Source organism: Orussus abietinus, unplaced genomic scaffold (genome assembly GCF_000612105.2).
Source record: "Orussus abietinus isolate OABI.00-Male unplaced genomic scaffold, Oabi_2.0 scaffold581, whole genome shotgun sequence".
In the NCBI taxonomy this organism is placed as follows: Eukaryota; Metazoa; Arthropoda; class Insecta; order Hymenoptera; family Orussidae; genus Orussus; species Orussus abietinus.
Window position 1 is genome coordinate 16,318 of NW_019394724.1, and position 14,440 is coordinate 30,757.

At 35.0% G+C, this 14,440-nt stretch overlaps 2 protein-coding genes across 2 annotated transcripts; both read left to right on the forward strand.

Moving 5' to 3' along the window:
* Positions 1 to 277: 277 nt before the first annotated feature.
* On the forward strand, positions 278 to 7,692 carry LOC105698414 (neprilysin). The gene is made up of 18 exons (XM_012422652.1): positions 278 to 967; positions 1,033 to 1,166; positions 1,235 to 1,387; positions 1,592 to 1,672; positions 1,745 to 1,950; positions 2,315 to 2,512; positions 2,677 to 2,784; positions 2,849 to 2,990; positions 3,071 to 3,188; positions 4,254 to 4,344; positions 4,414 to 4,590; positions 4,682 to 4,788; positions 4,866 to 4,921; positions 5,826 to 5,877; positions 5,959 to 6,035; positions 6,132 to 6,274; positions 6,883 to 7,044; positions 7,504 to 7,692. Exons 1-18 carry the CDS (start codon positions 903 to 905, stop codon positions 7,690 to 7,692), a joined length of 2,259 nt encoding a protein of 752 aa, XP_012278075.1. The 5' UTR covers positions 278 to 902.
* Positions 7,693 to 8,559: 867 nt separating this feature from the next.
* On the forward strand, positions 8,560 to 14,433 carry LOC105698444 (endothelin-converting enzyme 1). Its single transcript, XM_023433137.1, has 17 exons — positions 8,560 to 8,684; positions 8,765 to 8,856; positions 8,919 to 9,086; positions 9,373 to 9,453; positions 9,525 to 9,730; positions 10,114 to 10,311; positions 10,477 to 10,584; positions 10,649 to 10,790; positions 10,871 to 10,988; positions 11,127 to 11,217; positions 11,285 to 11,461; positions 11,559 to 11,665; positions 11,741 to 11,796; positions 12,660 to 12,711; positions 12,786 to 12,862; positions 12,966 to 13,117; positions 13,479 to 14,433. The coding sequence occupies exons 1-17, from the start codon at positions 8,620 to 8,622 to the stop codon at positions 13,731 to 13,733; spliced, it is 2,145 nt and encodes a 714-aa protein (XP_023288905.1). The 5' UTR covers positions 8,560 to 8,619; the 3' UTR covers positions 13,734 to 14,433.
* The last annotated feature ends 7 nt before the right edge of the window (positions 14,434 to 14,440 follow it).

The following is a 14,440-nucleotide window of genomic DNA, read 5'->3' on the forward strand; positions in this document are numbered from 1 at the left end:
GCGAATCTACTATTGACAAGTCTATATTTTCCGTAGATTCACAGATAGAGTTATTTGACTTATTGTTAAAGAAGACGTATATAGAATGGATTCAAGCGTTCCGTTCTGCGATCCTCAATCAAGTGCCGTTCCGTCCAATGTTCGGAGGGACCGTCTTGGTCTAGCCATATCAATTGTTTAGGCCATGCTCATATCTTCTAAACATGCTCGCCTTTCCTCGCCCATGATTCTGGGAATAGGTCTGCCCATGGACCTCCGATCATTTTGCCTTGCCTCTTCGAAATATTTCCTTCACGTAGTTCTTCGCCGACTGCTTGTGACTGTTATTCCACACTTTCTCGACGACTGCTTACAACTTCTTTTGTTCCACACCGCTCGAGATGTCAATAACGACTACTCCTAAGCCAGGTCAACCTTCACTGCGTGGCCATATCTCCTTCTTGGAAATGTTGACTAATTCCTTAGATAAGCAGATATTCTACCTGGAGTGAAGGTCCTCGTCGAACCCTTGCGTCTGATGATTTTCCAAGAAACTCAACAATTAGTGGATAGTGACAATTACGTCGGCAACACATATGATAAAATCAGTATACCAAGTCCGAATATAGCTTCCAATAAAACTCTTGTAAGATTATTTTTTAACAGAGTGGTTGAAAACGGACAACACCGATACGCTGCTTCAGGCTTTAATCACGACTTTTCCTTTGAGGTCCTTATCACGGCTACTGTTAATAACTAAAGCATGACTTTACTGGGGTCTAAAATGAAAACGTAAGCAATTCCAAGCATAAAATCGTACAAATGAATTTGAGACTGTTTTGTGTCCTGAAGTAGAAGGTACAGGAAGGTACATACATAGGAAGAAACTCGGTCGTCTTCGGGACCAATAAAAATATACAGCAATGTTATTGACTTTCCTTATTTTCGGGAAAGACATAAGAATATGTATAGTTGATTTCATTTTTTTGTACGTACCTTTAATCGTGATATTATAATATCTTTAGGTCTTAATATTTCTTCAATGGCTTTCAGAGTATATTTAGCAATATTGGTAGCGGCACAATATAAACGACCTCCATTAGAGCCCTTTCCACCAAAAGAAACTACAACGCCAAATATTGCGAGAAATATTTCCTTGTGCAAAGAGGAGGCCTGCATGGAGCTTGGTATACTGACAACTGATTGGTAATCGACCTGTTGATTTGATTTAAATTTAGCATCTAATGTTCATCAGGACGTGACATCAAGGAAAATATGAACTTCGCGGTGAATCCCTGCGATGATTTTTATGAATTCGTTTGCGGAAATTGGCCAAACAGGTTTCCTAACGTGCGTTCGTTCAATCAGTTTGATAGAGCCGAGCAGGTGGCAAACGAACGAATTAAAGGTAATATCCATCTAAAAAGAAATTGGCATTAAAGTTTCTGCATAAATGTAGAAGTATTATTATTTTTAGAGTCCTTGCAAAACGTTTAATTTTTTACGCAAATAGAAATTCGGATTTGAATCGTATTCTCAATACAAATACGTACCTAATCGAACTAAGAAATCTGCAACAACTTGCAATTATAGTAACATGTTCCTTTAACAGAAATTATAGAAGAGCAGCCGCGCAATGATATTGATTCCTTGAGAAAAGCAAAAGAATGGCACAAGATCTGTGTAGACGACGGTGAGGCGTTCATATTTTTGACATGATCTTGAACGATATTCACAATCAAGGAATGCATATTTTTCTGTACAGAAACCTTAAGCCGAAAGGGAGTTGAGCCGATTGAAAAAATTCTAAATAAACTAGGTGGATGGCCGACTATACATCCAAAGTGGAGGCGCCGTAATTGGCAAGACATTAACAATTATTACACAATTCTATCAGGTGGGATATCACCTTTCTACAGAATAGAGGCTAATGCTGATTTAGAATCTGATTCTCCAAGAGTAATGTTGAAGGTAAATAACTTAAAATTGAGGAACATAAATAACGTAACACCGTTTAGCTACCGCGAGGAAATAATTACATCTGGATAACAGAAATCTTTGATTTCTGAATTAGGTAAAATTGCGAGTCTCGGGGTATGTAACTAACAGGAAAGGTTAATCGCACGAAAATGTCTTAATGCAGTTTTCACAAGTTTTTGCATTCAGGAAGTCGTTAAACACTACTTTCGATGACTTCTTTCATTTTGTGCTCTACAAGATTTTGGCTCTGGGGCATTTTTTACTGTAGGATTAACGTTCTACCAAGTTTCTCTCCCCATATTAAAGAGCATCCGTAAGTTTTTGAAATGTAACCTAGGGAATTAAATCTTTGCAGCTGTCTCCGCCAAAGTTTTTGATACCGTCGTACGTTTTATTGGAACCTGTTGCCAATGAAGAGAAATTCATTGCTTATACCGACTTATTCAGAACAATTGTGGACATTTTTCTGCAATCCAGTAATGTCCACATTGACCCAGATGTGATAACAACAGATTTAAATAGAATGTTGGTCCTAGAAATGTATCTAACTCAGGTACCTAAATAATGAACTGACCCTATACTCAAATTTGTTAAGATAAACTCAAATGTATGATTGTCTATCATTAGAAATACAAAAACTGAGTTAACATTGCTGTTTATGGATGTCTAATTTTGAATGTGAAAAGTTATTATTTTAACATTTTCAAAATTTGGCAGGCTACTAAACATGATAAAACAGCAGAGCCGACATCATCAACCAGGATAACTATTTCTGAATTGCAGTATCGATACAATGAGATAAATAGAAATAACCGAATTTCTCGGGTGAGACAACAAATAATTTATTGCTAAACTTCGTTTAATTTATTTTCATGCAATTACTTGTCAGATAAACTGGATGGACGTGTTTCAAAAAGTGGTCGAAATGGCTGGGTTGCAAATTGACAAATGGGAAGAAGTGGATGTCACCAATATTGATTATTTCGACATTCTCCCTATTATTTTATATTTGACGAGTGAACGAGTCATCGGTAAGAAGCTTAAATATTCAGTTATTGTATGAAATTCATTTATTAATGTATCATTGCCAATCGTAATTTCTTTTCCGCAGTGAACTACATTCATTGGCAATTCATTGCTCGATGGATACATTACACGACTCCGGCATTGAGAGAAACCTTCCGATGTTTTGCAAATAAAATTACTTCAGACGCAAATAATGTACCAAGGTGTGAGATTTATTCCATTTCTTAATGTTGCGTACATGCATCCTGACACATTAGATTCAACCACATGTTTAATAATCGGCTTTCTCAAATTCTCAGGAGTTCAGCCCCAATGCCGGAAACAACTTTCTTTCGCGTTTCTTTATCGCTTTACAGCGGTCGTAGCAATTTATTTTAAACGTCGAACCGGGCGACGTATATTGCTTTACGCTCACGGTTTCATTTATTCTCAAAAAACCCTTGGATTTGCTAAATTTCCGGTTTCAAATGGTCCAACCCTAATAAACCCATAAAAAGGTTGTCTCCAAGGCGCCCAAGTGTTCGACTACCTAGTGGTACTTGGAATTTTCCGTGCCCGGGCAACTCTTGTCGATCTCGGACGACCCTATGTGCAAGTCACCTGGGACACTTAAGGACGAAGTAAAGGGTGGCACCTAAAAATTTGGCACGTCCAAACTAATATTAACCAATCGGCATTGTAGGAATCCCTCCTTTACACTTTTTGGGGTTTTTTTCCGGAGAAAACTCAAGTATTTTCAGAATTTCCAACATCACTCTTCCCACACGATTCTCTGATTCGAGAATCTCAAATTTGTTAAACTCCCACTCCGCGGGGGAGGCATGCGGACGCTACCTTCGAGAGCTTTGCGATCCTCGAAGAGCGTCACTTGGTTCACTACTTTCAATCGGTCGACTTGGTTCCCACATTTTAACCAGTCGATTTGATTCACTAACTTCAACCAGTCAATTCTCAACAAGAGAATATCGTATACGGTTTTCAACAGAAATCAGCCGACCATAAGAGTAGCTTAGCTCAGGTCCACATTCATTTAAAAACCAGTCGTATAATATTAAGTTGGCGTATGGTCGTCGCGTTATCTTCGTGTTCGCGAGTTTAATTGCAAATCGCGAGGTCCCGGATTTACGCCCCGAGGACAGCAACAAACGCTCACGTGGACGACGCGACGGTACACTTAATAATTCTATTATGATATAGTAATGCTAGCTTTCTTTTAAAAATGAAACAATTAATTGTATAGCTTAATTCGTACGATTGCCTTAATTTAGGTGGCAGGAATGCATCGACTTAAATCCTTATTATCGAGCAATTGTATACGAATATTTAAGAAAATACGTGCCAGATTCAAACCTAAAGACTGTAAGTTTCTACATTTCTTTCATTTCTTCCACATTTTCTTTTTTTAATCTATTATTTCAAATATTCCAGTTTGAACGCATACTAAATAATATTAAGTTTGCCATGGATCAGCAGATATCTAATGCCAACTGGATGGATGAACAATCGAAGAATGCAACGAGGGCTAAATTAATGTCACTATCCGCAACTTTAGGAAGTCCTCCAACATATCGAAACCCCATTGACATCGATCGATTTTACGAGCAGGTATAATTGCTTTCCTATTATCCATTCGTTTAATCGATTTTTTAATCTGAACATTAATTTGTCTACTCCTATTTATTTCCTTTTTCACCAGTTACCTACAGAACCAAACGAATTTTTCGAAAATATGATGAACCAAAAAAAAGCTATTTTTTCGAGGTCGTTAGTAATGAATAACGATGACCGTTTAGATGATTACATGTGAGTTAATTTACAATGCCGAGTTTTCGAAAACATGAGCGTTGAGCAATTCTGAATATTTTATTTCGATATCCTAGATGGCAGGACATGTTCGTAAAGGCTGGTGCCTCCATTACTGACAAGAATAAATTATGTAAGTATATCGGGCAATAATTTTGTTTCAAAAATCTTACAAGAGTATACACTGAGCGAAGAATGCACTTTCTAGGCGAAATTGATTACTTGCGGCAATCTAAATGTTTTTTGTTAAAGAAATGTTTTGACTACAGCAAAATTGATTTTGTAAGAATTATCAGCACTACAACCTAAATAATGGCAAGTTAGTATCAAGTGAACATGCTTTTGCAAAAAGAATTTCGTATAAGAAATTGATCTCATGTATTAATAATATCAATGTAAATGACATCACTTTCTGAACAGAACGATTTATTTATCTGAAACAATTTAGGATTTGATAGGGAAAATTATTATTGACAAATCAATATTTTTTTTAAGTTGATGCAAGAACGAGTTCACCGGTAACTGTCTGAAGTTTCAGACAAAACCATCAAACGTACTGATTAGTCAATTAAACTTAAGCTTGTAAAAAGAATAATATTTCTTCTTTGGAACACTTTCACTCTTTGAAATAAAACTTTCGTTCGTTCGCTTTCAATTATTGAAAATTTAACGATTCTGAGTCAGACTTAGTGAAACTGACAATAAGCTTAAACAAATTTTGTACTTTTTAAAAATTTGTCTTTATTTTATTTGATCAATTCTTCAACTTATTTTGTTGATAGTAGCCAGTGAAGATCCTTTCAACACGAGAATTTATTTTTTTCTAGAAAGTGATTTACTCATTCGGTGCAATAAAAAATTAGGTTATCCAGAAGAATTTTAAATTCCTACAGTCAGTATATATTGCTAGAATATATAAAATATATTACACGTCTAGTAAACAGAAGTTCACATATATCGAAAAGGTATTATTTACTTTCCATCAATGTACATAAAAAAGAAATTGTTACTGAATATTTTACATTCTTATATTTTAGTTTTTTATGCGCCACTGTTGTCAAAGCCACTATTTGTCTCGGGATCATCTAAGTAAGTAGTATCAGGTTTGAGTATACCAAAGAAAAATAAATGTCAACAAATAATTTCTAAATCTTCGGCACTTCTGCGCAGCATTCTGCAGCTGTACAATTACGGTTCAGTTGGATCTATGATAGGCCACGAATTCGGTCACGGGTTTGATGAAGTTGGTAAGCAATATGTTCAACTCAATACTTTCCATAAATTTCTCTGAATCCAAATAACGCGAAAAATTCACAACAACGATATGATAATATTAACGGCAGCAAGGATGTTTAACAAACAAGTTCCGTTATGGTCACAAGACACTACTGAGCGGTTCAAGGAGATACGATCTTGCCTTGTTCAACAATATAGCAGTTATAACATCTCAGAAATAAAAAATGTAACTACTGGACAACCCATTAATGTAAGTAAAGATTTCCTCCTTAACGCATTGGTATGTTTTTTGCATAACATCCTACTGAACTTCCGTCAGTAGTTCACCGACAATATTTTGTTGTTTATGTTGTATTACTCGTCGCGAATTACAATTATTTATGTTGAGGCGATTGGAATTAAATTCGAGATAGATATCCACATAAAGTGTTCGTTTAATCCCTTGTAATACACTTTTGTGAGAAGCACCTTTTTGAACCGCATCACATTGGTTGCGCATTTATTGCAAGTACTAAAAACTATAAGGAGGGGATACGTCCGCATGATGCAACCCATATGTTGCGCTCTGGGGCGCCGCCGGATGGGACATCCACAAATCGGATACAGCGCGCACCACCTAACTCCAATAATTTAACATCTAATAGAATACGCCACCACGTACATAACGCGAGTTTATAAATTTTTAAAATACTGCTATCAAGTGGGAAAGATCGACCGTTCACTTATGAGTAAATATATTTCCTTTGAAGAGTTCTACTGGACTATAAGTACTTGACAAATTCAGGGCGATCAAAAGCTCTATCTATCATCTATGTAGCAAGCACTAGCTGCATTAAACTAAATATAAGTCCCATTCAGGAAAATGGCGAGAAGACAATCAACGAAAACTTTTCCGATGGTATCGGTTTGAGGGCGGCCTTTGCCGCTTTCCAGGCAGAAAGTAAAAATTTGCCGTTGGAAAGAATTCCATATTTGGAGGAATTCGACCATAATCAGCTGTTTTTCATATCGAATGCCAACGTAAGTAAATTTCTAGGGAAAAGTGCATCAGTCACAATCCGTAAACGAAAATTAGGTCATATTTATTCGTGTCATCATTTCATAAATCTGGAGTTTGCATATGCAACCTAGCACTTTACCATATTCTCATGTAGCTATTCGTAATCAATAACAGTCGGAAAGAAAAGAACATTTTAATCTGTTCTTCGAATAGTAACATTTATATTTGTCACATACATTTATGATATGATGACGTTGGATGAACGACGATTGAGATGCACAGAGACATTTTCGTGGATTAAGATGCACAAATTCGAGAAAGTGCCATCCAATCCGATACCACTATTTGATCTATCATTTGTTTTAATTTAGAACGATTCCAAAAGCTGGGCCAATTTCAATATCATCGAATTACTTGTGGTCATGACTACTTATTTATTTCTTTACAAGTTACCCACTTTTAATCATTATTCTTTTCAGGTATGGTGCGAACATATGAGCCAGGATTTATTGAGATCTACTGTTTTGGAGAGTCAAGAGGGTAGAGAGCACAGTCTATGGTATTTAAGGGTGAATGGTGTAATTTCAAATATGGAGGACTTCAGCAAATCCTTCAAATGCAAACCAAATGATAAAATGAATCCGCCGCATAAATGTAAAATGTGGTGATATAAATATAANTCAGATCAACTGGCTCGACGTCCTTCAAAAAGCGGTAGGAATCGTTGGGGTAGAAATTAACGAATCGGAAGAAGTGGAAGTAATCGATATAGACTATATATATATATTAACGAAACACCGAAAGTATTCTTCCGACGGTTAAAGCAAAATATTCCTCACCAAATATGCAGATACGTGGCGCACAGTTTGTTACTTTCTGTATCTGTTTAAATTCATATCTTTAATTATTTTTTATATCGTATGCATGAGTCACGCTGCAGTAAATTGCGATGGTCGAATGACTTTCAGTGTTTCCAAGTGTGTAAAATGGACAGAAATGCTTTACGCCGCGAATCGCCCGTCCAAAAGGAAACAAATGTGTTTTAATGAAATTAAATACACGGCATTGCTAAAAATATTCTAAAAATGCATATACTTTTAGAATATAAGGTTGCAGGAAAACTATAAACTTTGTGTCTCAAAAGTGAATTAGTACACGTTTATAATTAATTTTAAAATAAATTTCTAATTTTATAACGACAAGTTAAAATTGTATGTAATTGTAAAGGAAATGTATCTACTAAATCCGTAACATATTATCAATTTTATTTGAAAATGTTTTAAAATTAATATACCATACCTGAATAAAATTGACGACAAAAATGTTATGGAATTAGAATATACCTTTTACAGTATAGTAGAAAACACATCGCAGATACGGGACGTGCAACGCTCCCGCCTATTTCAGACTATAATCACGACTTCTCCTTTGAAGTGCTTATCACGACTACTGTTAATAACTAAAGCATGACTATACCATCACCTGCAAAAAGAACGTGAACCACTCTAAGTATAAAATCGAACAAATGAATTTGACACAGTTTTGTGACCCAAAGTAGAAAGAACAGGAAAGGATATTTATAAGAATATACAGCAATGGCAGTGGGTTCCGTTATTTTCTGGAATGACATAAGAACATGTACATTGAATATTAATATCTTGTACGTACCTAGAATCAAGGGGTGAAATTATATCTCTATAACATAATTGTTGAAGTTAATATTTCTTCAATGACTTTTAGAGCCCATTTGACCTTACTGGCAGTGGGGCAATCTGTATGGCATTCATCAGGATTTCCACCTCTGTGCAACGAGCCAGTTTGTTGGAATCTCGGTAAACTGATAACATTAATGGACTAATCAATTTGATTATATTTAGCATCTGATTTTCATTAGGACGTGATATGAAGAACAGTATGAATCTAGCCGTGAATCCTTGCGAAGATTTTTACGAATTTGTTTGTGGAAATTGGATAAACGTCTTGCCTGGCTTCACGAACACATATACATATTCCTACGATCAGATGAGGAGAGCGCAAGAGTTGGCAAACTATCGACTTAAAGGTAATATTCAAGCAAAAAGAAATTGACATCCAAGTTTCTATGGAAATATTATTCTTTTGAAAGTCCTTGCAAAATGTTTTTACGTAAGGTTTTTATGTAAATAGAAATTCGCATTTGAATCCTCCTCTCAATGCAATCATATCCCTGATAAAACTAAGGAATGTATTGAGTTGATACATAAGTAATGGCGTTTTTAACACATAACGTAACGTGTAAAAAAACGCCATTACTTATGCATCAACCCAATGCAATTACTTGCGATTATCGAAATATGTTTCTTTAATAGATATTATGGAAACGTGGACGTTTCAAGAGATTAATTCCGTGAGGAAAGCAAAAGAGTGGTACTTCATGTGTACAGACGATGGTAAGATGTTCATTTTTTTGACATCCTTCTGAACGTAATTATAATCAACGACTACGTATTTTTCTGCACAGCAACCTTGAGTCAAAAAGGTATTGACCCGATTGAAAAAATTCTACAAAATGTAGGTGGATGGCCGACTATACTTCCACATTGGGATCACCGTGATTGGCAGGACATTAACAATTATTATACAACTCTATCAGGTGGAGAATCACCTTTCTACAAAATAAAGGCGAAACCAGACCTAAATTATGACCCTGAAAATATAATATTAGAGGTAAATAGCTCAAAATCGTAGAATATATATAACGCGACATCGTTATGCTGCTGCGAGTAAATAATTAAATGGGAATAACAAAGATCCTTGTCTTACGAAGTGAGAAAAAATCAAAACTCGGGGTATATGATTATCAGTGACGTTCATTTCGTACGAAAATTTCTTAACGCACTTCTTAATAGTTTTCACGAGTGTTTCTCATTGAGGAAGTCGTTACATACTGCCTTTAATGACTTCTTTCATTTTTGTCTTCAGACAATATTAGTAATGAGGGTTTTCTTACAATAGAATCTAATTTTCAGAGTATGCGCATGAGCTCCGTTTTTTATTAAAGGGCATTCGAGAATATTTAGAATCTAACTGGGGGAATTAAATCTTTGCAGCTGTCCCCGCCGAAGTTTCTAACACCCGCGAAGGTTTTATTGGATCCTATTACCAATGAGAGGCAATTCAACGCTTATGAAGGTTTCTTCAGAACAATTGTAGATACGTTTATGCAATCCAGTAACGTCTACATTGACCGAGAAGTAATAACGAGAGATCTTGTTGAAATGTTGGTTCTAGAAATGTTCCTAGCTAAGGTACCTAAATAATGAATTTTAACCCGATACTCAAATATTTTAAGATGAACATAGATAAATTATTCTCTATCATTAAAACCCCAAAAATCGAGATGAGTTTGCAATTTATGAATGTCTTATTTTGAGGGTGAAAGGTATTGTATTAACGCTTTGAAAATTTGGCAGACTGCTAAGCATGATAAACCAGTAGACTCGACCCCATCAATCAGACTAACTATCTCTGAATTGCAATACCGATACAATGAGAGAAATGGCAATAACCCTAAATCTCAGGTGAGGTAAAGAATAATTTATTGCTAAAAATCGTGTAATTTATTTTTATGGAATTATTTATCAGATCAACTGGCTCGACGTCCTTCAAAAAGCGGTAGGAATCGTTGGGGTAGAAATTAACGAATCGGAAGAAGTGGAAGTAATCGATATAGACTATTTCGACAAACTTCCTATCGTTTTATATTTCACGAATGAACGAGCTATCGGTAAACAGCTTGCAGATTCATTTATTGTATGAAATCCATTTATTGAAGTAACATTGCCAATCGGGGTCTCTTTTTCGCAGTGAACCACGTTCATTGGCAATTCGTTTCCAACTGGATACGTTACACGACTCCGATATTGAGAGAAGCATTCAAGAACTTCACTAATGATATGGGTTCATACACAAACAATCTACCGAGGTTTGAAATTCCTTCCATTTGTTGATAATTTTGTTGATATAACGGTGTTTATTTCTGTAAAGAATGCCACAATTACTTTTATAATAAATAGGTCTGATGTATTCTAGTGCATCAGATTTGACGATTAACTTGATTTAGATGGCAGGAGTGTATTGAAATGAATCCCTATAACCGGGCAATTATATACGAATATATAAATGTATACGTGCCAGATGCAACCCAAAGTACTGTAAGTTTCTACGTTTACTTTATGCATTTGTAAATTTATTTTTAATCTATTGTTTCAAATGTTCCAGTTTGAACGCTTACTAAATAATATTAAGTTTGCTATGGACCAGCAGATATCAAATGCCAACTGGATGGATGAACAATCGAAGAATGCGACGAGGTCAAAATTAATGTCAGTATCCGCAATTTTAGGAGCTCCTACAATGTATCGAAACCGCACTGAAGTCGATCGATTTTACGAGGACGTAATTATTGCTTTCCCATTTTCTATTCGTTTAATCAATGTCTTTAATCATTAATTTCATTCATTTTTCCATTCCTTTCTCTTACCGTCTTCACCAGTTACTCATAGAACCTGGAGAATTTTTCGAAAATATAAAGAAACAAAAGAACGCCACTTTTGCAAGAACTTTAATAAAAAATGTTGATGACCATTTAGAGGATAAGCTGTAAGTTAATTCATAGCATCGAATATTCGAAACAAGGAGCAGAACAATTCTGAGTATTTTATTTCGACATTCTAGATGGAACGATATGTTTGCAGCGAATGCCTATCACCTTCCTGATCAGAATAAAATATGTAAGTAACTCAGTCTACAATTCGCCTATAAGACCTAACGTACTGGTGTATACTGACCGAATAATGTACTTCCTTGACGAGATTCATTAGTTGCGGTAATCTGAATGTTTCTTATTAAAGAACTTTCTTGGCTCCAGAAAATTTCATTTTGTATAATCAATGTTACAACCCAATTGACAACAAGTGGAAATAATAAGGCGAAAAGAATGTCGTGTAAGAAAGTGATCTTAATTATTGAAAAATCAATTAAAGATATATCATTTTCTGGATCGAATATTGTATTTACACAATCAACTTGGTACTTGATATTAAAAATTATTAATAACGAATGAATATTTATGGAAGCCGATGCAAGAAGGAGCTTACCAGTAACTGCCAGAAGTTTGAGAAAAAAACATCAAATATACTGATTATTCTATTAAATTTTACTTTGTAACAAGAATATTATTACTTCTTTCAATGTATTTCACTCTTTGAAGTGAATAAACTTTTCACTCCATCACGCTTATTTGCAGTAAATTTAACGATATCGAATCAAACGTACTTAGTGACGCTAAGTTGAAGAAAGTTGATCTTTTTTTTGTCTTAATTTTTTTTTATCAACCCTTTAACCTATTTCGTTGATAGTACCCAGTGAAGATCTATTCAACGCAATAATTTTTTCGCTCACTGAAATAAAAAATATAATGACCCCAAAAGAATTAAAAATTCCTTACGCTTAGTATGCATTGCTAGAACACATGAAATGTATTAGCCGTCTAGCAGACGAAAGTCCAGACATATCGAAAAGTTATTATTTGTTTTTAATCAATGTACATACAAAAATTAACTGCCACTGAGGGAATGATTTTCTTATTTCCTAGATTTTTATTCGGCAATGTTGATGGAGCCAATGTTTGTCTTGGGGTCATCTAGGTAAGTAGTACAATATTTGAGAGTAATAAAAAAAAAATAAATGTCTACCAACGCCACCTTCGACACTTCTACAGCATTCTAGAATTGTATAATTCTGGTGGTATAGGATCTATTATAGGCCACGAAGTTGGTCACGGCTTCGATGATAACGGTAAGCAATAAATGTATATATCTCAATACTTCTGATGAATTTATCTTAATCCAAATCACACGAAAAATGCACGGCACTAATATAATATTATTATTAACGGCAGTGAGGAAATATCATGAACGATCTCATACAATTCCGTTATGGACCGAAGCCACTAATAAACAATTCGCGAAGATTCGATCTTGTTTTATTAAACAATTTAGTAGTTACGATATCCCAGGGATAAAAAATGAGACTACTGGACAACCCTTTAAAGTAAGTAAATACTTCGTCCAGGAATGCGTTAACCTCATTTGGATAAACCGCACGGAACTTCTATTATCTATTTTCTAACAATATTTTGTGTGTATTTTATTACCTACATGTTTATTCGTCGCAAATTAAAATTATTTATTGCCTAATAGAATGACATACAATTTAAGTAACGTATATTTATACATTTTAATACTATTGCTATCAATTGGGAAAGATCGGGCGTTCTATTATGAGATGTATTTCCTTTGAATAGTTCTACTGGACTATAAGTACTTGAAAAACCCAGTGTGCTCAAAAGCTCTATCTAAAAACTATGTAGCAAGCACTAGCTGCATTTAAGCTTAAAATAAGTCCTATTCAGGAAGATGGCGAGAAAACATTCAACGAAAATTTGGTCGACGCCATCGGACTTCAAGCGGCCTTTGCCGCTTTCGAGGCAGAAAGCAAAAATTTGCAATTTGAAAAACTACCGTATATGGAGCAATTCGACAATAACCAGCTGTTTTTCATATCTGGGGCCAGTGTGAGTAAATTTTTGGTAAAAATTACCTTACTCATAACCTTGAAGGAGTTATATGCAGTTGTGATAGCCGAAATTCAAGAATTTTTTTCATGACTAAAATGCATTTTTTAATCGAAAACAGAGCGTGATTTCATGGTACTATTACTGAACTAAATACATAATTTTGTTGTCAAGATATATTACACAATTGGCGAGGTGCATCAATTCTCCGAAAAGGTTCTTTCTTTGCGGAGACCAGGATATCTCAAAAAGCATTTCACCGATCGGCTTCAAATTTTTAGGGCTCGTTCTACACATGGAGGACTGCTGAATGAACGAAAGATTTTTCGAAATTCCGATTTTTCCCAAAATGGCAGTGGTCTCACTGAAAAATCACTTTTTTCGTCTTATAACATTTTCGTTTTTATTTAATAAAACAGCAATTTTTCATAAAAAAAAAATCAATCCTTCGTTCATTCAGCAGTCCTCTATGCGTAGAATGAGCACTACAAAGTTGAAGCCGATCGGTGAAATACTTTTTGAGATCTCGTGGTCACCGCAAAAAAAAAAGCTTTTTCGGAGAATTGCTGTACCACACCAATTTTTAATAATATCTTGAAAAAATAAATTATATATTAAGTAGAATAATTGTAATATGAAATCACGCTCTGTTTTCGATTAAAAAATGCATTTTAGTTATGAAAAAACATTTATGAATTCCGCCTGACAACTGCATATAACTCCTTAAACGGAATAAATTCATATTGATCCACGGCGTCAAATCATACACTTCCACTTTGCATATACCACGAGGCAATTAN